The sequence below is a fragment of the Ceratotherium simum genome, chromosome 12, assembly GCF_057802395.1.
Source record: "Ceratotherium simum simum isolate JZ-2026a chromosome 12, ASM5780239v1, whole genome shotgun sequence".
NCBI lineage: Eukaryota > Metazoa > Chordata > Mammalia > Perissodactyla > Rhinocerotidae > Ceratotherium > Ceratotherium simum.
In genome coordinates this window covers 38,560,916-38,585,682 of record NC_141911.1, presented here as the reverse complement: position 1 = coordinate 38,585,682, position 24,767 = coordinate 38,560,916, and the positions used below count along the sequence as shown (strand labels likewise).

Here is a 24,767-nt window from a genome sequence, read left to right as displayed (position 1 = left end):
TCTTTTTAAAAGTCATCCTGATTATTTGGAGAATTGTGGCATTTCAGTAAATGAGTTATTTCAGTAAATGAAGCCAAAAAAATGCCATAAGGAAAATTGAGGATTTTTTTTCCTTCCGTATTTACTCAAAGTATCTGTCTATATAATAACAATATTTACTTGGTAATTTCTCAACTCACTCTTTCTTTGTTTTATATCATAATTCTGGCTTTTATAGCTGTATCATAGGCAATTATTATCATTTTAGAATATCAACTCTTTTTTTTTCACTAGTATTCCAAGTAGGGGAAAAAAAGACACTGTAAATGCTTATTTTCTGTTACACTGCTTAAACCCTTGTGCAATTAATATTATTCAGACCAATAGCAAAAGTAACAAACCCTGTTCACTATTAAAACCTTCATCAGTAACTCTAATGCCATGGCTGGGTCTAGCATTACCAAATGGGCAACTCCGTATTACCAAGTCCTCAGTCTTGAGGGAATGTGGCGTGTTTTTCAGTTGAAGGCTCAGTATAAATTGATATAACCATTTTAGAAGCTTCTAGCCTTGGAGCTTATTCACCTTTCATGTACACTCAGTTGATGGCCTTAGACACACACTTATCCTAGACGTGGCTATTCTCTTCCATTTCCTTTCAAGAGATAATATGTTTATAGAGACAGGGCTACCATTAGTGAAACTAGTGCAATTGCACAGGTTAGGAAAAAGAGATTTAGAGGTGATGCTAGGCTTCATCGCAGCTTGATTTATTTCTCAGCCGCCACCACCATAAAGTCTTCTATTTTGGTTGTGCTCCATTTCCTGCATGTTGCCGCCAAGCTGAGGACAGTTAAAGACTATGAAAGGGCTATACGTGTGTGTGTGAGCGTGCACATGCATGCATGTATCAAAGAACACCAGTCCCTTGAAGCAAAATTTTCTAAAAATGACCATAAAATTTATATCAAAGCATTTCTAGCAGTTAGTGGACTTAATTTAATAAGGCTTCTCAGATATCTAGGGTATTGTTGTCTACCTGTATAGAATTTTTGTTTTTGAAACATCTGTCTGTCTCGAGTTATTTTGCACAAACGGTGAGAATGTGCCGAGGCTTAAACTTCCCTGAACGCACCTCCACAACCACCAGCAGTGCTGCAAAATGGCAGCTTTGGATTGGAAAGCTTGCTGTGGCCCAGGGACACTTTTTCCCTATGACCTTAGAAGAAGCATCTCCTGTACTCTTTTGTGCATTGTATAACATTATAAAATTAAGAGCCCATGTCTACACACAAATCCTTAATTGATGGCTTTGTTGGTACTTTAGTAGATGGGCATTCTTATAAGTGGAGTTCATTTCATTTGGTATAAAAGTGAGACGGGGATAAATCTTATTGCCCATTATATGTTTGCCCCAAGGCAGGTTGCTAGACTGTTGAGAGTGTTGGAATAAAATCATCCCCTTTCCTACCAAAAACACACCCTGCTTCATGAGATATCAAATATAGCTATATCCTTTTCTACACCTAAACCCCAAATAATACTTAACCAGCCATAATAAAACACGAGATTGCCTGTTGTTGTTGTTGCCAATATTTACCAGATATTCCCTTAGATTTTAGTGTATAGACCAGGAATTCAAATCCTGGAGTGGAGGCTAAAATATTCCAGGTGAGACTGCTACCACAAAGCAAAATAAGCTGAACAGCTGAGAATTATTTTAAGATAACCTCATGTCTCCAGAAGTTTCAAAAATAATTATAAAGACTATCAGTAACCAAAGGGGCATTCCAACACTTGTCTTGTCCTGTGACATAGCAGGTACTCAGTTTATATTTATAAAAGAAAATATTTTTCCCTGGAGTTTTACCTCTTTAGTTATGCTGGGACACAATACCATTTTGTAAAAATTATTTAATAACTATCTTGAGGGATGCATTTATTTAACTGTGCAGGCTTCGGTGAGGTCTGCTACCACAAAGCAAGAAAAATAAGCCAACCATTTTCTACTTGTGCTGGGCAGTGTTAGCAGCAGAGTCAAGTAATTTAATAATCAAAATGAACTGGACAAAAGGGCACAGAGTCAGTGTGTTCCAAACAGACATTAAATTGAATACTTATGAATCTCTTCTGTGTTCAAACATCCGCTTCTTTCCGGTTATTATTTGGAAAGTAAAAGTTTAAGGAATAGCTGGATTGATCTTCCATGGGCTAGGTATCCATCTTTATTTGAAGGGACCACAACACTCACAGGTTGCTTGCTTTACCCACGGCTGGCCGTTCCTTCCTTGAGCAAACGTCCATACTCTCTTTATAAATATGTCTGTGTCCCTAACCATTTATCCAGTGATGACCGCATTGCATTTTATTTGGTTATTTTGTAGGGCACCTTTCATTTTGCTGGTACTGGTATTTTAATATTCAATTAATTATTTATTTAATAGTTAATGATTATTATATGGGCAATGGTAATTATATCATGAGGATCCACTTAACAGTTCACTAGACATTTAAAACATTAAATGCCTTTCGAAGAACAATTTTACCTTCTAAAACACCCCCTGTGTGTGTTTATAACTGAAATACAAATGGGAAGGAATTAGAACTTGACACAATCTATATTATTGTTGTCATTATTACCAGTACTACCATTATTAAAAAGCTATATTTTTTAGATATAAGATATATCAAAGCCAAGGTTTTAACCTTGATAACTTTTCTTACTCTTATCTTATCTTGACTTGAATCATAATGCTACTATATAATGCAACAATTAAATGGTGTACACAATGATCACAATACAACGAGTGAGGGGCAAATCATATCTTTTTCTTGGAAAAATTTGTATCAGAAGTTGTTCATGTGTACTTTTGTTACATTTTCTGTTTTAAATGAAATATTGGGAATATTGTTTTTGCACCCAATTTTTTATCCAGATATGCTCAAAGGAGAGATGTCTTAATGGAAGAAGTATGATTGAAGCATAAATGGAAACTTTCCTCAAAGAAGGGATCTGGAAAGGTTACGGTGAGCCACAGTTACTGAAGCGTACTATATATTTCTGTGCTCTCTGCTTTTTTAACCTGCGAGATGTGACCTGATTTTTCCCTTTCATTCAAGGTCATCACTAAACTTACAGAAAATCAAAAATAAAATAATACAAAGGAGGAACAGACAAAAAAGAGTTTAGGTGCATATCTTAAAATACCACATTGGTTTAAAATAACTTACGATGAAAGGGTCACTTAAGAAGGTCACTGCTTAAAATTTAAGCAGGCAGTAATGGAAAGCGACAGACCTCAAACAATTTAAGTCTTTCACAGTTGAGTGAATTCACAGTGACAGCAAGACAAGGATGTGCTAACTTACCTCTGCAGGACCTTGGCGATTGCTTCATAGGCTCTCCCCAGGCTGAGATCATCATCCAGGTCTGTAGAGATTTTACTGTAAGAGTTAAGGACCTATCAGGAAGAGAAATACGTATTAAACTTATAGCGAGACCAGATTCACTGATGTTTCATTTCATAACAGAAAAGATTAAAATTAATAGTTGTTTTTAATGTCTCCATAAAATATTTTTTTGTTTATTAAAAATTCATATTGGTTTAGTTTATTTTTATCTATAGTATAACTTGTTTCACAGCAATCTCTTTAAGCCATGACAGTGAGGTCTTATTTTCATAAAAATAATTCTTTTCCTGCACAACCCCAAATCTTCCAATTTATAGAACTTAGGTGTGAATAAATAATTGAATGGTTTACAACATTATTTTAAAATATGGGACTATTATCTAAGGTAATATAACACAGATTATAATATTCTACAATGGTATCTTAAATATCACTTTTCTTTCTATAAATAGCTGTTTGTAAAGCATGAATTTAGGTGCCAGGCAATTTCTAAATCTATCATTTTATTAGATGCATATCTCACAGTTTGTACACGTATTCAGTATACACTAAAAATATTTCTTACGAATGTACTTCATTACCAACAATCTCTTCAATAATCAAAAGATTACGGCTGCCACAGCCAAGCATATGATCTTAATTTAATTTAACATTGATATCATCTGTATGGTATAATTTCCCTTTTTATTCTTTTTCCCTTTCAATGGCCAGAAGGAGGGAAATATGTAAAACAAAATCCCCATTTTTTCTTCTTCTTTCATTGTTACTTGACCCAACCTATTACACACATGAGAACACAGGAAATCTCCAAAGACCTCTATGGAAATCCTTTTTGCACATTTTCTAAGGAAGAATTAGTGAAAGTCATTTGATGGCGTTGGGAGAGAGAGTCAGCATGAGGGAGGGCATGTATACGTGCTATGTGCTAATACCTGAATTAGGTGGCTTAGAAGGTTTAAGGGTTAGAGGCTGTGTTGATATTTGTCTTTACTTTCTTAAAGTTAATATTTGTGAAAAAATTTCAATGAGGCCATTGTGATACCTCACAAAAGCTGGTTTTGTTGTGGTTTACCCGTGACTACTTGACATAATACTGATATTAAAACTTACTGATACATATTGACCAAGTGTTTTAATTCTTGTTAAACCCACAAAGTCCAAAATTTTTATTCTTATTTTTAAACCTCTTAATAAACCTTGTATAAACATTTGAATATTCTTTTCACTCTGTCTTGCATAACTAACACCACCTAGATTGAGTCTGATGTGACTTAACAGAAACCTTTCTGAGTTAAGGGGTAGAACCCCTTAATTTTAGGAATTTATAAGAGACCTTATTGAATCCAAATATCAAAATACAGTCACACATCGCTTAACGACGGGAATACGTTCTGAGAAAGCGTCATTCGGCAATTTTGTCATCGTGGGACCATCACAGAGTGTACTAAAGAGGAACAAAATTTGCCAACCCAAAATATGTCTCTTTAACATGAGGATTATTTTAGGCTGATTATTTTTAAGAAACAAAAGACCCAGAAAGTTTTTCTTGCTACCTTCCCCTACCTGCCTAAAAGAATTCAAATTAAAAAACTTGTCTCAGGAAGCAAGCTATCACCTTAGCATGACATGAACTAGGTGGTAGACAGGAAAGAATCTAGAAAAGCTGGTCTGTTGGGCTTTCCTCTGTCTTCTTCTGTTACTGTGTGGCCAAACATGTATTCCAAACATTTTCCTCCTTTTCACCTACCTGTGAATTGCCTTCCTTCCCTTTGAAGTCCCTGACTCTACCCGCCCCCAACATCTTCTTTCGTCTTTAGCTGAGGATGGTATTCAAGGTGAGAGCTTCAGCCATTTTGGCGAGTTACTTGGTTTTCCTGGGTTTCTTCCACGTATATATGTTATTAAAATTTTGTTTGTTTTTCTCCTGTTAATATGTCTCATGTAAATTTAATTCTTAGACCAGCCAGAAGAACCTAGAAGGTTAGACGAAAATTTCTTTCTCCCCTGCAGTATTTACACAAAGCTAGATGGTATAGCCTACTACATTCCTAGGTCTCATGGGACTACTGTTGTATATGTGGTCTGTTGTTGACCAAAACATCATTACGCAGTGCATGACTATATTTAGAAAAGACTTTCTAGTGTCTTTTTTGGTCCATATATTTTTATATGACATTCCAGAACTTTAAAGATTGAATATTATTATATTTTATGCCAAAAATAGTTTGTTTATTCAGCAAATATTGTTACTGTGTGACAGGCACTATGTTAGACCCTAGGAAATCTTAAATAGGAAAGAACATGCTTGCAGCTCACAAGGCGTTTACAGTCTAGTGGAAAAGAGGTTTTGACTGTGTGAATGAGCAACGACTGAAGCCAGGCCTCTACAGGGCTTAAACTGTGCTTATACTGCACCACTCCCCCACGCCCCTGGCCACCACGGACCCCGAAGTAGTAAAATAACTTCCAGAGGCACTTAGGGATGTGACTCTTCAGCCCATGGATAGGAGAGTTAGGTGCCAAGAAGTTACAGATAAATACTTCAGTGTTGATGGCTCTTATCCCACACAAGTGTGCAGCGCTTCGAGGGAGCAGCAGAGGCAAAACCCCAGCTCAGTCTGGGTTTTTGGTTTTGGCCTTAGACTTGATGCTATAGAAGCTTCCTCATGGAGCCAGATGTGGTCAACTGGAATGAATGCTAACCTTAGAGTAAGACGACTTGGATTCAAGTCCTAATTCTTCCACACCCAACACATTTGGTCCAGGAAAGCTCCCTGAGAAGCTTTCCTCAGAAGTAAAAAAGAAAATTACCTCTGAGGGTTGTTGTGAAATAATATAGAGTGCTATGTAACCCTTAGGACAAGAATTCTTTGGGAATCTCTTAACTAGCCACCAGTGAACAGCTGCTGGTGGGAGCTTCCCTCTTCAAAGTAAAGGCAACACATTTTATTTGAGGGACATCATATATCAGCTTAAACACTTTACCTAAAACCAGGAAATAAGTAGGCAGCAGAAAGAATATTAGTTCATTATTGGCCCAATAGGGAAACAATGAATTACATGAAGTCTGTACTGAGGACCCTGAAAATACTAAAGAAGAGGTCCTCGAAACCAAAGACAAGGCCTCTGCCTCTCAGGAATGTGAGCTCTAGTAGGAGAGAGTAAACACAGACAGGTGAATCATATGGAGAATACAAGGCAGAACCCAGCAGATTGGTGAATTGTGTAGTTCAGCCTAAGGGAAGTAGGAGGGACATTGTTAAAATAAAGAGGAAAAAACTCATTAAAGTGAAAAATAATGTGAGATTATGAATTCTGTAGAAAATAAACATGCTTTACATCAATCTTATAGTAAGCTATCTTACCTTCTTTTTAAAGTAGGCAAGGTATAATTTACAAATTAATAAATATTGATCAATTTGAATTCTTAAAGAGTGGAACACTTTTCACAAAGAATACTTCAAGTGAGAAAATGCAGTGTGGAAATCTGAGGGAGCCACTGCACTTGACTGAATATCCCTGTAGAATGCAATATGCTAGAAACAAATCCAGGGTCTGGAAGGTTAAATTCTGTCATCACAAATGGAAGATAAGAGGAAAGAATAAAGAATCTCAGGCGTAAAATATTTTGATGAATTGAAATTTATTACATATCTTTAAATTTTATGGGCAATGAACCTAATCAACCTTTGTCACAACAGAGGAAAACGTCAATTAAGCATGCTACCAGGTAAATTTCAACGAACACCAAACTGTGCAGGATAACAAGGTTACTGAAGTTGGAAAAGTCAGTTCATATACCTAATAAAAATTAAGTGCTACAAGGCCACTTGATCAAATTGATCCAATAATTTCAGTGACTAATGGAGACAAAGCTTTGAAAACTATTTCGCTAGGCGTTTTAAAGGCAATGGACTTTATCTTCCCACTAGAATGAAACTGATTTACTTGGAAAGACATTTTCAAATAAAATCCAAGTTCTTAAAATGAGATGATTTCTATTAGTCACCTAAAAACAAAACTCGTAGAATACTTAGCATAAAAAATGAGAACATGCAAAAGAATAATGCTGACAATATGCTACAAACTTTTTGAAGAATGGTTTGCTGTAAAATCAAATTTTAAGGATCATTAATTTCTTTTACTGCAAGAATAGCCTTCAATGGAGCATTGGATTTAAGTCAAGATTGTCACCTGTCAACAAAGTGAGTGAAATATATGTGTATATATTATGAAATATATATGTGTGTGTGTATGTATATATGGGGGGGGAGGGAAGGAGGGAGGGAGGGAGAGGGAGGGAGATTGAGAAGGAGAATAGAAAAGTAGCCTTGTCCTCCCAGAAAATTATAAGAACAAATTCTATGCCTGAGCTTTGGCACCTTTAAGGGGGGTGCCCAATAAGAAGGCATTCTTAGGTCTAATAATATCAAACATCCAGTGGTTTTCTTTCCTTACATGTTTAGGATTTCCAGTTATGAGGGTGCCTTGGAACAAAAGAAAATGAACCATTTGATATTGACCCCCTTCCTGTCTTCCTCTATTTTCTCATTCCTTACCCCACTACAATTCCTCTCTTAATAGTCCCTTTACTTTAGACAACATTAAAACAAAAAATTTCAGCAGTCTTGGCCTCTATATTTGCTTTCTCAACTGAAATTTACTTCAAATCACTATGATGACTATTACTTCTGGCATAACTTTCCCAAAGTAGACGGAATCATCTTCCGATCCCATTGCCCAGCCAGCTGTTACCAGCAAACACTGTCCCAGTTCATTTACTGTAAAGCCTTTTTATTTTAAGATAGTTGTAGACTCATATGCAATTGTAAGAAATGATACAGAGCACTCTCATATATCCTTCACCCGGCTTTTCCCGTGGTAACACCTTGCATTACTATAGTACAATATCACAACCAGGGAACTGACACTGAACAATCAACCCGCCTTATTTAGATTTCACTAGTTTTATATGCACTTGTGTGTGTGTGTGTGTCTTAATTTTATGCTATTTTATCACATGTGTATATTCATGTAACAGTCCCACAGTCAAGATATAGAGATGTTCTATCACTACAGTGATCCCTCAAACTACCCTTTCTCAGTTTATTTTTAGTATGTTTGCTTGCTTAGAGGATAAAGGAGAGAGAGAAAAAATTTTTTTCTCTTTTCCTTGGGTGAAAGAAAGGTTTGCCTTGGGAACCAAAGTTCTGAAATAACTTGGCATCTGCCCTCTTCCTTTTTACTACACCTCTCCTACCTTATGTGTTTATATTTCCCCCCGGGAAATTTCCTCAGCTTAGTACAGAATAGTAGTTGATTAAACTAATTCATACTTAGGTATGAATGACTCAGAGATCATTAACTCTCCCAGAAGTTGCAGTTTTAAAAAGAGGATGCTTGGTGCCAGCCGGTGGTGCAGGGGTTAAGTGCGCGCGCTCCGCTTCAGTGGCCTGGGGTTCGCAGGTTCGGATCCCAGGTGCGCACCACTGCACCACTTGTCAAGCCATGCTGTGGCGGCGTCCCATATAAAGTAGAGGAAGATGGGCACAGATGTTAGCCCAGGGCCAATCTTCCTCAGCAAAAGAGGAGGATTGGCATGGATGTTAGCTCAGGGCTGATTTTCCTCACAAACAAACAAAAAAAAGAGGATGCTTGCTAATCCGAAATCATTTCTTCTGGGTGGAGTTTCATGCAGTCTAACAAAATGAAATGAAACAATTCAGAGAGTGTGTGGCAGGATGATTTGGGGCAAAGGTTATACAAAAGGCCAGCATCTTCTTGAAATTTGACCCTATGAAATGATCCCTTAAGCAAGTACTGACTTTTATAACCCCCCTTTTTTTTTAAGTCTACTTCTGTACCTTCAGGTTTTCTAGCAGCTCCACATGCTTTTCCACAATGTTCCTTTTCACGGTAGCATGGAAGAGATGAAAAAAGGGAAGAGGGGAATGTGCAGCAGCAGGTGTGGGGATCAGGTGTTTGTAAGTCACTGATACCTGAAGAGGTAACTACTTGCTAGTTTCATTCCCTCTCATTATCACTTTCTTCACAACACTCACCCTTCAGAACCAATGTATTATGCAAAGAACTCTTCCAGTACATTCCATTAGATCATTAGATAGGACTCCAAGATAAAATTATATATATATTTATATAGGTATAGTAAATATATATACCATATATATATAATATAGATACATCCCTGCTCTTAAAGGCCTTATTATCTAAGGCAATAAGACCCACAGATATTGAAATTATATAGTGCTGTAAGTCTGTGTAAAGGGCTAAAAATTAGTCCAAAAACAGTAATTCATTAAATAAATACTGAGTGTCTGCTATGGGCCAAGCCTTGTTTTAGGTGCTAGGGATACAGCAGCAAATAATGCAAAATCCCTGCCCCCACGAAGTCCACATTGTATTTAGGTGATGGGGAGAAAATCTGTAATTAAATAATTTAAATGAGTGAATTTTAGATAGTCAGAAGAACAATGAAGAAAATACAACTGGAAAGGCTTTCTGTAGGAAGAGAAACTCCATCTGCATTCTAAAAGAATGACAGGATTGGGTCAGTAGGAGGAGGGCAGCTTGAGCAAAGGTTTGGTGATGGAATGAGTGATACAATGAGAAAAAAGGTTACCAGAGTGCATAGAAGCAACAGTGTTCAACAGAGAAGTTTGTTTAAGGTTCATGCATAGAATGTTTTGTCGAGTTACACAGAATAGGCGATCAGTGTTTTAATTGATGGTATTAAGTGACAAACTGTCAAGCTGCAATTTATCTTTTTGATTACAAAGAAAGAATTTGATCATTGTTTTGAAGGTAAGGTGAGTCATTCACTTTCATCTCTTATTCTACATGCATGTAAAAGTAGTCTTTTGCAGAACTTTTTTAATTCATAGTTCTTGTCTTTCTACTTTCTAGGCAGTTCAACATGTTTGGTTGAAAATATGCCACATTCAACATAGTGGTTAAGTTCGCGCGCTCCGCTTTGGTGGCCCGGGGTTCGCAGGTATGGATCCCAGGCGTGGATCTACACACCGCTCATCAAGCCATGCTGTGGCAGGTGTCCCACATATAAAGTAGAGGAAGATGGGCATGGATGTTAGCCCAAGGCCAATTTTCCTCAGCAAAAAGAGGAGGATTGGCAACAGATGTTAGCTCAGGGCTAATCTTCCTCACCAAAATATATATATGCCACGTTCAAGATGGTGCAGTTGGCTGCCTTGTTTCCCATTATTCCAATTTTTCAAAATTTTATGCAGAGTTGTTCCCGTGCCTAGGGAAAGGAGAGGAAATACTTTTCTTTCTCCCTCTGGCATAGCACTGAGCATGTACAACTCAAACTAACACAGATCAGTGACATGAAGTTTAAATGGGCCTCCGTGCTCTGGTTGGTGACCCTAACTACCATTATTTTTTAGGAAAATAACCCATAGAAACCACTATATAAAATAAGTTCTAGCATCTAGCCCATTTGAGATGGAAATTTTGTAATCTTGCAAAGATTCCAATAAACTCAAATCCTACTTTTACTTCATATGCTTGGTACATTTTTCTATACACATTCCTTTCTCCACTTACCACCCTCCCCCTCACTACTTTCTTAGTTAACTCAACATTTGAAATCAGTAGGAACTCCTACTCTGAGGGCATAGACCAGGCTTTGGAGGGGCCTTATGGGATAATTAACCAAATCTCCCTCCGGGTGTCCAAATTTCTTCCAAATATCATAAGTTTTCGAGTAATGCAGGTCTACTACTGAGCTGAGTGACATGTGTCAAGTGACTTAATCTCTCTGAGCCTATTTCCTTGGGTATAAAATGGAAATGAATAGAGTCTACCTTGAAGGGATGTTATAAGGTTCCAATAAGATGAGGTATTTAATAGTACCTACTAAGGATTTGAATGAAGAAACTGCTTAATTTCCTCAAGTACTTTTCTTACTTATCAAAGTGGTTCTCAAATGGGGGTGATTTTGCCCCATAGGGGATATTCAGCAATATCTGTAGACATTTTAGGTTGTCATAATTGGGAGGGGTGCTACTGGCATCTAGTGAGTAGAAGCCAGAGATGCTGCTAAATACCCTACAATGCACATGATCGCCCCCATAACAAAGGCTTATCCAGCCCCAATGTGAATGGTGTCACTGTTGAGAAATCCTGATCTAGCCTTTGCTTGAACAATTTTCATGATTGGAAACTATCCGCTCGTGAGGCTAGCCACTCAATCTTTGGAAAGTTACATTACAAACCTATCTGTTAAGTTGAAGCAAAATCTGTAACTTCTACCTGCTAGCCAAGGTTGTGTTTTGTGAGACAACACAAGATATGTCCATCCCTCTTTCATGTGATAGTCTTTCCACTACTGAAAGAGCTGTTTTCCCTCCTCGAAGCCCCCAAGTTTATAGTCATCCGGGATGCTCTGAAATAAGTGAGAATGAAACTCCAACAGTTTAGTCACATTTGAATGTTTTATTTCTAGTTTCATCTACAAGTCTGAGTTCTAGAAGAGTTTAAATAAACCTACCTGGACCAAAAAATGTCTGTAAAATCATAAAGGGTTTTGTCTGTAAATAAGAAGTTAAGAGTCCATTGCCTAGTGTGCATTTTTTTTTACCTTCTTTCTTCCTATGCATCATAAACAGGCAGCACAGCTAACATTTTGTTATACATCTCTTACACAAACCCCAAATCGCGCCATTTCATAACAAAAGTTCAGCACTGTGCTCAATAGAGTACATTAGTCTGAGGAGAAAAAGGCAGTGATACAGATTTATTCTTGTGCAATAAGAAATATAGAAATAAAAAAATGAAGTTTGTCATCTGCAGCTTGAAATCATCGTCAAATCTTATCAGAAATACATTTATTCTGATTTCTGGCAATCCAACCTCCTTTAGCTATTTCACAGTTGGTGAGCAGAAAGGATGTTTCTGCCTCATTTACAGTGTCTGAACATGATTCAGACAATCAACTGCAACATTAGTCAGAGAAATCAGTGGCTAATGATTTCTGACAGGCACTGCAGTAACAGGCTGAGGACCAGACTGGGCAGCAACAACATTCAGAGCATTTATTGCAGACAGCAATAGGCAATGGTGGAAAATGATAAAAATGGGGGTAAACAGAACTGGTCTCACATCACTCAAAGGCTCTTATACACGTTTTGCAAAGGCATAGTATCTGACACGCAATAAATACAGTAATCGTTTTCTACAAATATGTTATATTGAATGAACACTGAGGACAATCAAGTGTGCAGCTCTGTAAACAAGAATACACAAAAGTAGGTAAATATTTTGCATTCTGCTGAAATTACATTCTTAAGTTAGGAGTAGTCTAGCTTTACTATTTATATGGATCATTTGGAGTATGTACTCTTTCTCCCTGGAATGCATTACTCATCATTTGGACTATCTGTCACACACTGACTGTTTACACGACCCAACAGATAACAGGAAGACTGTATGGTCTAGTGCAGACCAAAAGACTGAGTGTTAAGACATGAGTTTAGTTTCCCTTCTTCTTGAGGTCAGGGTGTGACCTCAAACAAGTCACTTGGTGAACTTGAACTTCAGTTCCCAAGTCTGGAAGATAACGGGGTGGGGCCAAATGATCTAGAATTATCCCTTCCAAAAATATGATTTGGATTTTAGGACTCTACATTGATATATTTAGTAGTTTAAGATATGCCCTAATTGTTGTCAATAATTTATCCTTGGCTTTAATATCTCTGATAAATTCATTTTACGTTTTTTTAAACTTAAAAAAAAAGAAGCAAAATGATAAGTCATTTCATTCAATTGAAATTTTATTTTCATACTTCCCCTTCATTTGAAAAATCTTGCATACTCTTAATGAACTGCTTTTTAAAAAATGTCCCTACATTGGAATAGTGACAGCAAAGAAAGCTGAATCTACAACGCTTCTGGTTCACATTAAATAGCAGTTATTACAAATGCAATGATCAGTGCTTTCAAAAATAGTACATTTCTCTTTTATATAGTTTGAAATTTTTAAGAATTTGATGAAAATTCAAGGTTATCTCTAAATTTCATAAACTGAGTTGGAATTGCTAGTTGTCTCTCACATACTAGGAGTTTTCATATATTTTCAAAAGCTATAAGGATAGAAATATATCTCAAAACATTTCCAAGAATCTTCTTTTACCTAAAACTCTCTCTCTACACATCCAATATACAGATGACTCTCAAACCCCAAAATGAGGAGACAGAATTCCATTTACAGTTAAATATCAATTTCCTCAATAGTAAATTGGAACATATTGATAAAAACTGCTATTTCCTAAATTGGTCATTATAGTTTTGTACTATGTTGATGAGAGACATATTCATGAAGAATTTTTATTCCAATTCTCAATTGTTATTTTCTATACTGTAAATCAGAAAGCACGGAAATGTTTACCCTGTATATCCCTATCATAGTGTGAGTTTTATTTACAGCTCCTTGAAAAGAAAATTTCCCTGCCCTTAATCTCCTGCCAGGGAAATCCATTGGAGGCTTTGTTTTATATTTTGCTAGAAGGCCCTTGACTAAAGGCAGTCCAGTAATCTATGAGGTGGTCTGACATAAAAAGTTCTATTCAATGGAAGATTATAGTGATGAGTTAGTTCAATCATGTTCTCTTAGGAAATTCAGACCCATTGAGCAGTTGGTAATGGCAGAAGCTAGAAGGTGCTCAAAGATAAATGAACACCAAGAGAGTGATAGAGTCACGTCAACAGAGTGGGTCAAATGGACTGCTGCTGCCAAGGGGATAATAAGAAAACTCAGTCTCTCGTCTTCCAGGGTCCTCCAGTTCCCAAGCATCTTTCAGTCTGTAAGGCCCAACTGTCTGCTCATCCTGGGTATTCATGGGATATGATTGCTCTCTCTCATTGCCACAGGAATCTTTACAATCAATTCCCCTACTTGAGGTAATCTGAATGAATCTTTTTCTTGTATCCAAAGAATAAAACTGAGAAGTACTGAGAGAGAAAACAGCTCTCGAGAGCTAAAGTGCCAAGAAAATAACTTCAAGCCTTTTTCTCCCTCCATGTTTATCAGTGAAAAACAATACAGGTTCAATCTTTCCATGGCAATAGGCCAGTGGACACAGATTGTAGAAAATGATTAGAGATTTCATCGTCAGAAAAGATTTGGGGCTGGCCGGGTGGTGTAGTGGTTATATTCGCGCACTCCGCTTCGGCAGCCCGGGGTTCACAGGTTCGGATCCCGGGCGTGGACCTATGCACTGCTCATCAAGCCATGCTGTGGCAGGCATCCCACATACAAAATAGAGAAAGATGGGCACAGATGTTAGCTCAGGGCCAATCTTCCTCACCAAAAGAAAAAGAAAAGAAAAGATTTGAGAGGAAAATGTTTGTGTATTTTTTTAAACTAAGAAATTCTCAAACTCTATTTGGTTAGGTTTATATGAGGATGAAGAGTCAGTATGACAAATGATTCCATTATACCTATGATAACATGACCAGTAATTTCAGTTCTCTGTTATTTTTGGAGACTAAAGATGGTGGTGGCAAACAGAATCAAATGAAGTGCCAGTCAAATCTAATTTGACCAAACATGTATTGTCACCCACCTTGCCAGTGCAGAAATGTCAACATTCATGTCCTGCTGGAATGTGCAGGACTCTTGAGAACCTCACTCCAGCCATAGACACCTTGTACTATCAGGAATGAGCTCAGTTCTCTCCACCTCCACATCCCTCTGTCTGCATTGCTCTTTCTGATTTCATGCTCAACTCTCGCAGTGCTTGTACACACACACATACACCACTTCTTTGTGCTAGTCCAGCACTTACCACAGTGTCCTATGTATCTACTTATTAATATTTGTCTCTCTCTAATTAGATCATAAGTGGCATGAGAACAGGAAGCATATCTGTTTTGTTCTCCATTATACCCCTAGCTCCTAGTCTTATGTTAAGATTGACTATTGTTGAATGAATATAGTAGAGCCCTTAGAAGGTACTGCTAGTGAAGTACCTGTAGAAACATTAATGTGGATATAATTAGTTGTATAATGTAATTATTATAATATAATAATTAATAATAATATATTATATTGTAATTATTACATTATATTATATTATATATAACTGGCTTAAAGACAAATAAGCTCTTATATCAATTATTTTATAATATTAATATATATAATATATTACAGCTCATACATTAATCATAATATTTTGCATTATATCTCACTCGATGAAGGAAAAAATATGGCACTTTATAACTATGATAAATGGAAACTATGTGAAAATTTCCATTTAAAAGCCAGTCCAGGAGAATTCAAGTAAGAGCAAACAAGCCAGATTCCCAAAGAAAGACTTAAATGACATTTCAAAATGACATAAGAACCCCCTATCTAAATGTGTGCTTGTTTCACCCACTCACATTCCCAGATAAGTAAGTTTCCCCCATTACAAGCCCATGTGGTCATTCTGCTCAGTGAGGACAAGAAGATCCAGTCTGAAATTATGTTAGCTTAGTCATGGTATCATGAGAAATAATTCTTCCTATCTGTGGAGGGAATATAAATCATTTCTTCTCTTTCTTTTAATCTAGAAAAATGAGAGATAAATATAGTTTCTACCTTCAAAAGTAACAATTACCACCGGGAGATTTGTCTTTCCTCTGGCAGTAAAGCCATCATCTATGCATAATCCCTTCTACTAGATTTCTTCCTCATTTAAGGCAGGATTCAATAAGATTTCATTCTGGTTCCCCTTCTCAGAAATCCATGAAAGCCTTGAAAAACATTTTGAGCATATTCTTTCTGTACAATTTGATATCCTTCCCACCACAGGCCATTATTCTGGTAAACTCAGCAAACCCTAATTTAGATCCCCAATGTAATGCTTTCATATCAGGCTGTGTGAACACGTTTCTTTAAAATAAAACATGGTAGGAAAGTCTTCCTCTGAATGCTTGCACACAGAGGAAGCTTCATCTATTATCCTTTCACCATGATAGAAGAGAGGGGAAAACAATTTATGAGTCATTTCCATTCTGACAGATGCGACAATGACTGGAAATGCGATGCCTGCTAAGAGCTTTTATCAAGTAGGTTATAACAACTGGTAATAAGTGTAAACAATAAATGGCTGGAATCTTAGGGGAAACAGTGGCAATACGAAACAATTTTTGGTACTTCCGATGGGGCTCTGCTACTCTTGGAATTCCCTGCCTTCCCAGTAGAGTTTTGGCCTGACAATAAACAACAGTTTAGTACTTTATCTAATCCCAGCCAGGAGGTGAGTTCAACAGCAAGCTTTTGCAGATGTTCACATCCAATAATCTATCCATAATTGATGAAACAGGGAGGTCAGATGTAATGGCTGCTACTATTCCAGCAACAAATAAATGGTTATTGACAAAACAAGCCAGTGTGGCGCTGAGCGCTGAGCAGTGACAAGTAAGCGACGGTGCTGAGCAGAGGCAGGGAGGACTACATGGATTCCTCAGCGAGCCATGTGGCAGGAGGGCCACACTGACACATAAGCAGATGGAGGTGACTTAGAGAGGAAAAGAGAGGTTGCTGAAGTACAGAAAAAGATGAAGACAGGCCGAGGCGGAGAAGAAAATGATGAGCAAGCCCTGGGCAAGGCTGAGGACCCGGGTAAGTACCAATGCGTGAACAGATCAGAGAGGCGTGCACTGTGATCCAGACGTCCGGTTGCTTTTATCACCAGCGTGCCTTCACTCATATAGCCGGCTGTCACACTGCGTAGCCTAGGGGACTCGAATGCCAAAGTGGATGCATGGGACGCTTTGGTGCCCAAACCTTCCCACTGAGGGATGCATGGATATTCCGTTTAACACTGCAGATACCTTTTTTCCCCTATTTACTGAAAAGAAAATCTATGAAAATCACGGATGCAATTTTAACAATATTTGCAGATAAGCCAAAGATGCAAAATTGTGAGGCTAGAAAATTTCTCAAGACTTGGATTAATCCTGAAATACATGCTGCTTAAAATCAAATTTACTGCAAAGGAATGTGAGTGGAAGGCAAAGTTTTCTTTAATAATAAAAAGCAAACGCTGCACTCGATTCACCTCAACCTAGGCAAATAATGAATGCATTAACCGAGTCTACTTTTATTGACTAAATAAAATTCAAGATATTTAAATATAAATAAACAGCTGAAATCCTACACTTCTATTCCAGTGCTAAAAAATAATGTTTTTACACAGTTTACTATGTAATATTATAAGATGAAGAATGGTAGAATGAAATGGTAGTTATTATTGCTATAGGTAGTCATAAAGAGGCTTGGGACAGAGATATTTTAAATATTAATATTCCTAAAATCACTTAAATCAATTTAACACTCTTTAGTGGTTTATTTAGAAGTGTGATTTATTTTATACTTTGCAACCAATGCCTTTGATCAGCTCGGAAATAACATATGAGCTGAAAATAAAAGAGCAAAACAAATTGCTGCCAGCATTCTTATAGTGAGCTTTAGGTTTTATAGCATAAACTAGAAAATTGCCATTATATTTGGCATTTTCAAATTATTTATCAATATTTAGAAATGGAGAATTATGGAGCCCAGAAGGAATGCTGGAGATATTTCTGTGATAACTTGCTAGTTGCTCACCTTCCTGAGCCCTGCCATCCTCCTCCCTGAGGTCCTCCCATTTAGCAACTTCGACCTGCCCCTATCCCTGGGTCCCTCTCTGTCCCTGGTCTAGGGCAGAAGCTTGGCATCACATCAGTGTGCCATGGATCAAATTATGATCTTAACCTTTGTTCCTTGAGACCAAGCCCCCAGCACGTGTCCTAGCCCTTGGAGCTGTGTCCTGGTCTTCTGTTCTTGCTTGAATCTGTGTCTTCATACCTAGTCGGGTCCCCGCTTACTGTGATCTGGAGATCTGCCTTGCTGCCATCAATATGCCCACATCAGGAGTGTCGCTCCTGATCCCCAGGCCCTGTGGTTTGGTGCTTGTCACTTGCCAATGGCAGTCACACTACCATTTATTGAGCAAAAACTACATGTGCAGAGTGTTTTATATTCATGATGCATTTAATCTTCACAGAGTCCTTTGAGATAAATATTAATATTCCCACTGAACAAATGAGAAAGATGAAGTGCAGAGAGGTTGGGTAACTTGCTCTAGCACACACAGTCCTGGAGTTGGAGAAGGAGGAAGGATCTGAACTGGGGTTTTTGGACTTCAAAGCCCTTGTTCTTAAGCACTGTGATATGCCTGCTGCTGGTTCACCCTGAGCCTGACTGTGCTGCCCTAGGCCTTCACTTACAGTTTTCTGTCTCCTGGCACAGCTCTCAGAAGCTATTCTCCACTCACCTACAGGGGTACCCACTGCAGCCCAATGTCTGATGTTCTAGACGTTGACCTCATGCTTGCCTGGTTACAGCATTGCCTATTACCAGCTGCTATTTTTTCATCTCATGGCCTAATTATACTAGCTAATAACAGTCAGTACTAACCGAGTATTTATTATGCAATTCCTCTGCCTGCAGTGACCCCCTTTTTACTCAGGAAAAGAACACCTGGCTTTATTATGGCCTACAAGGCCTTCCACGATCCCACCACTTATCTCTCTGACTTCAGCTCCTACTTCTCTGCTGCCCTTTTGCTTCTCAGCCTCACTGGCCCCAAGCCCCCCAGTAACGCTGCCACCTTAGGGCTCTGGCACTGACCGTTACCTCTGCTTGGGATGTGCTGCCCTCAAGTATCCACATGTCTAACTCATCTGCTTCCAGCCTTTCCTCACACATCACCTCAATAGGCCTTCTCTGATCACCTGTTTAAAACTCCCCCCCACCACCACTCGCTTTGGCGCTCCTGCATCATTCTTTTGTTGTATTTTTTTCTTTTTTCTATAGTGCTTATTATTGTCCATCATACTATCTAACTCACTTGTTTATTATCTTTATTCTTCATTGTCTATCCTTCTCCAATGGGATGGAAGCTCCATGAGGACAAAGATCTTTGTCTGTTTTGTTATTTATTTATCTATTTATTTATTTTGTGAGGAGGACCAGCCTTGAGCTAACATCCAATGCCAATCTTCCTCTTTTTGCTGAGGAAGAACAGCCCTGGGCTAACATCTGTGCCCATCTTCCTCTATTTTATATGGGACGCCGCCACAGCATGGCTCGCCAAGCGGTGCGTCGGTGTGCACCCGGGATCCGAACCGGCGAACCCGGGGCCGCCGCAGCAGAGCGCATGCACTTAACTGCTTGTGCCATCAGGCCGGCCCCTATGTGCTTTGTTATTGATGTATTCCAAGTGTCTAGAGCAGCGCTTGGCCATAGGTGCTCCAAAACTATTTGCTGGATGAATAAGTCACAGATTGCTCTTAAGACTACACGTATTAACTAATTTAATCTTCCCAATGCCCATGAGTAGGCATTAATTATTATTATTATTATCTCTTTTTAAAGGTGAGGAAACCGAGGCACACAGAGACGAAGCCACTGGGCCAAGGTCAGACAGTGGTAAGTGCTCAAGAAAGAACTTGAACCCAGGCTGTCTGATTTCAGAGACAGCACTCTTATCAGGCCCTCCCTCCCAACTCAAGGCCAAGATGCTGCCCGACAATGCCACCACGCAGGATGGGTCCAAGCTCTGGCTCTCTTTGGTACCGTCTGTCCTATTGTCGACTAAGATTATAACACAGCATCCTGCAACAATGTCGTTAAGGAAACTGAACTAAGTTTAATGACTTGTCCAAGGCCAAAGAGCCGGGTGACAAAGCCACAGCCAGAACTCAGGATGTCTGACCCCTAATTTGGTGGTCTTTCTGGTACTTTCAAAACCGACTTTGAGGATCATAATGATTGCCTGGATAGTGCTTCCATTCTCATCTAATCTATTACAATAAACAATTAAAAAGTAATTTTGGCTTTGGAACCTTGTGACAAATATTAATGTTTATTTATATAATATTTTAAAAGGAAAATGTTTATTTTTGTTATATCTATGATATTATAAACATATAAAATGAACATCATAAACAGTCACTCTGCTGTAAGCTAATATAAGCTCATAGGGAAAATGAATATGTTTAATTAAATTTAGGAAAAATGTATAGTTAAATCATTTGCAGTAAAATAATAAGAACCAATAAACCATTATCTCTTTACTATTCCATTGGAATTTTCATCAACATGCTATATTAATAAATACCATCTTCATTTTACAAAGCGGGATGCCAAGAAATTTGTCTATAATCTGGTAAGTCAGTGATGGCAGCAGGAATAGCATAATCCTTGCACTAAGCCAGCAAATGATACTTTTACTAGTTTATAATATTCACTAGCATTTATTGAGGGAGTACAGAATGCCAGACATAATTTTAACCCAGATATATTAACCCATTTAATCCACACAACCATGAGTTGGGTACTAGTGTAATCCTTACGCTGCAGGTGAGAAAACTGAGGCACAGAGGGGTGAAGTACCCTACCCAAGATCACAGTATTAGACATGGCAGGACCAGGATTTGGAGTCAGGTGATGTGATTCCAGAGGCCATGCTCTTAACCACTATATCATACCGAGATAATGGTTGAGACAGTAACAGAGAGAATTGAAATCTAGGGGAAGGACCGTATCTCCCTCTCTCTGTTTCATTTTCTCTGAAACTATAAACATTCTGCCCTACTAGATTTTTCAACTAAAAAATCTAACAAACAGCACCTTTTATGCTCTTTCCCTTGCATTTACAAAGAGTCGGCAGTAGATAGCAAATTTGCATCAGGAGCAAGAAGAGATTGGGAGTTGTAGGAATAATGTGTTGAACGCACTGCTTTGGAAAAAGAATTCTATTGTCTTATCTTTTTACAGATGTATTAACTTTGCGTTGCGACATATTTCATTGTGAGCAAAACATCCAGAGAAAACAAAGCAAATTCAGCTAAGCAGTTAGTCATAACCAATGAAGAATCCATGGTATTCCATAACCTATGCCAATGGAAGGTAAGAGGGAGATGGGAGATGCAAATGAGAGGTGAGAATTCCTGACATCTCTTTTTCTCAATAAGCTATAAAGCAATGGGTCATTCCTCATCTGATGCCACTTCTACTTCCTGTGTCCTCTCACCCTCTTCCCCAAACTCTGTGCTGATTCTGAACTGGCCCAGCAGCAGAGAGGTGATTTTTTCTTTTTTTGAAGCTTCAAACATTATTAAATAATAATTTCTACTGGACAAGAATAACAAAATGTTATTTATACTGATCAGTAGTTCATTAAGCAGAACAGATGAAAATGTTATTAAAAATTTATATGAGAGATTTGTGATGAGAGTCAACAGATGAATTGAAAACCATCTTAACTGACAACTCTGCTAGTTGCAACAGCATTAGCAGTTAGGAGCATGGCTCCAGCCTTGGCTCTGCATTTGCTAGCTGCGTGACTGTAGGCAGGTTATTTAATCTAAGTCTCAGCCTTCTTCATCTGTGAAATGGGAGTAAGAGTAAATAGAAAAACACTAATAATATCTGCCCCTTAGGGTTCTTGTGAGTGTTATGTGAGATAAAGCATGTAAATGATAAGGTTGGATACAGGTCTAGACATAGCACACAAAGACATATTAGTTGTCATTGTTGTTCATGATGATGCTATGTTAGGGCTCATTTGATTTTATGGGACAAAAATCACCCCAATATAATTTAGGCAAAAAGGGAAACTAAGGACTCAAATGCCACTAAGAATTGTTCTCTCCATTTCTCATCTTGGTTTCTCTCTCTGTGTGTTAGCTTTGTTCTCTCAGCCCACCATCCTCCATGGCTCTGGGGGCTCCCAGGCTAACTCCCTCCTACCGAAGAGGACTGGCTCTGATTTGAGAAAACAAAATTATAAGGTAAGCAGTCTGATTCGTTTAGCTTGTTCAGGGACCATCTCCTAGAGATTTGCTGGGGCGAGAAGTAGTGGTGGTGGTGATATCTGTAACCCCAAGATTAGAGACAAGACCATAGCCAGCAGAAAGGTGACAATGGGAGTGGTGCAACGTTCTGGGAAGACAAACACAACAGATGTCCTCTAAATAGCTGCTTCTCCTTCTGTGGCTTCATCTCATTTAATAGGATGGACATTGAGGGTATTATGCAAAGTGAAATAAGTCAGAGGGAGAAGGTCAAATACCGTATGATCTCCCTCATTAAGTAGTAGATAACAACAACAACAAACAAACACATAGAGACAGAGATTGGATTGGTGGTTACCAGAGGGGAAGGGGGGAGGGAGGAGGGCGAAAAGGATAATTCGGCACATGTGTGTGGTGATGGGTTGTAATTAGTATTTGGGTGGTGAACATGATGTAATCTATGCAGAAATAGAAGTATAATGATGTACACCTGAAATTTTTACAATGTTATAAACCAATGTTACTGCAATAAACAAAAAATTAAAAACAAACAAAAATAGTACCATCATACTTTGGGGTCCTTGAACAAAAAACTTCAGATTCATCTTTGGCTCCACCCTGTCTCTATGCTTTCATCTACTCAGCCAGAAAAAAATATATAAAATTGTAAAATGCCTCTCAAACGTGTCTATTATGAGCTACACCACCACCACCTGCATTTAGGGGTTCATCATTCCTTACCTGAAATATTTCAGAAGAGCCGTACTAATGGTCCTCCCTCCTCCAGTCTCTCTCTTCAATTTGTCCTACACGCACCGCCAGGTTGTCTTCTAAAACAAGTTTCTGTCCTACTTAGAGACGTCTTACTTCTTAGCAAGGCCCTTGAAGATCTCATCCCACCACCCTGTCTTTCCAGCCTCTCCCACAACAGCCCCACTCCCTCAATGCTCACCTTCCAGCAGGACTGGAATGCATTTTCTGCCCTCCCAAATCTTTACTCATGCTGCTTCCTCTCCACTGAGGAGACAGCTACCATTTATCTTGCAAGATTCAATTCAAATGTCATCACCTCAATCTCTAAATAACACAAAGCTTCCCTGTTGCTCTTTAGCTCTTGATCCGCATTACAAGCATGGCACAAGTAGATGTCAGTTGTCTGTCTCCTCTAGGAACAACACATCCTTGTAGCATAGTGAGAATCTACTTGAGCATAAAGAAATTGCCCAGACCTGTTATTCAACACTGTGCACCAAAGTGAACTTTAAAACAAATAATAGCCCATGATCAACATAGTTATTTCCATTCTTGTTCATATGGACTCTGGCCAGAATTACTTAGGATACCAAAAACTGCAGGGCTGTATTTTTCTCCCTATTTTATTGTTTTTTCTTTATAATTTATATGATTATCTTTTCACTTTATTGATTTATCTTTAAATGTCCTTTATTACTTGTTAAACATTTAATAACTTTAATGCTTTGGGTTGAGATGAGCTGCTGAAATGACTAACTGCTATGATCAATCCTATGCTGAAGGTTTTTCTATGAACAGTCTATATAGACCTATTGAAAACATTGATTAAAGTTTTAAAATTTTAATGGAGTGGAAAGAAATAATAGTTTATTTTTTCCTTATTACAAAATCAATATATGTTAATTGTAGAAAATTTTGGGAATACAGATCCATCAGTCCCCCAAAAATAGAAAATTAAGGTCATCCATTATTTCAGCTTCCATAGATAACCACTGAAAACAATTTGGTGTTTCTAGTATTTTCATATATACGTATGCCTTATATGTTATGTATATGCATGTATGTAAACATATAAGTACGACATAATGTACATTGTTTTGTACTCTGATTTTTTGTTTAAAATATCAATAATATTTTTATTGTTATAAAATATTTACTTGCATCATTTTCATTGGTTGTACTGTACTGCATCATAGGATACTCAACCATGTTTAATCAATTTGCTATGAACATTTACTTTGTTTCTGGATTTTTCACCATTATAAACAGACTTTATAACATTGTATATAAAGGTTACAGCTAAATCTCTGTATATATTAATAAGTATACGAAAACAATATTATAGCTAAATATTTGTATACATTAATTATTTTCTTCATACAAATTATGAAATGTAACTCCTGAGTCAAAAGATATGCAAAATTGTGAGCCTTCTTAAAACAGAACAAAGCTACCATTTATTGAATGCTTACTAAGTGCCAAGCACACTACTATTTTATCTCATTTAATCCTCACAGCAACTTTATCATCTCCATTTTACAGGTGTGGAAAAGAAAGTTTAGAAGTCAAGTGACTTGCACAGGTGTAGTCAACAGTGTCAATGCCCCTCCCATAATCTCTGCAGCCAAAGCTTGCAGGAGCCAGCACCTACAACTTTCTGTCAGATGGCTGCGCTCATGGTAAACTGGAATTGCCAGAGAACTAACGTCCCTGGAAGCAGCTCTCAACCAATGAAAAGTGGAGATTGGTGGATAAAT

The 24,767-nt window shown here is 37.9% G+C and overlaps 1 protein-coding gene across 2 annotated transcripts in view; it reads right to left on the bottom strand.

Moving 5' to 3' along the window:
• Positions 1-24,767, bottom strand: part of TTC29 (tetratricopeptide repeat domain 29) — a 216,321-nt gene that overhangs the window by 87,934 nt on the left and 103,620 nt on the right. For both annotated transcript variants that reach the window (XM_087437240.1, XM_087437241.1), the window contains one exon: positions 3,349-3,440. In XM_087437240.1, the coding sequence (XP_087293366.1) occupies positions 3,349-3,440 (92 nt within the window). The remainder of the gene's footprint in view (positions 1-3,348; positions 3,441-24,767) is intronic.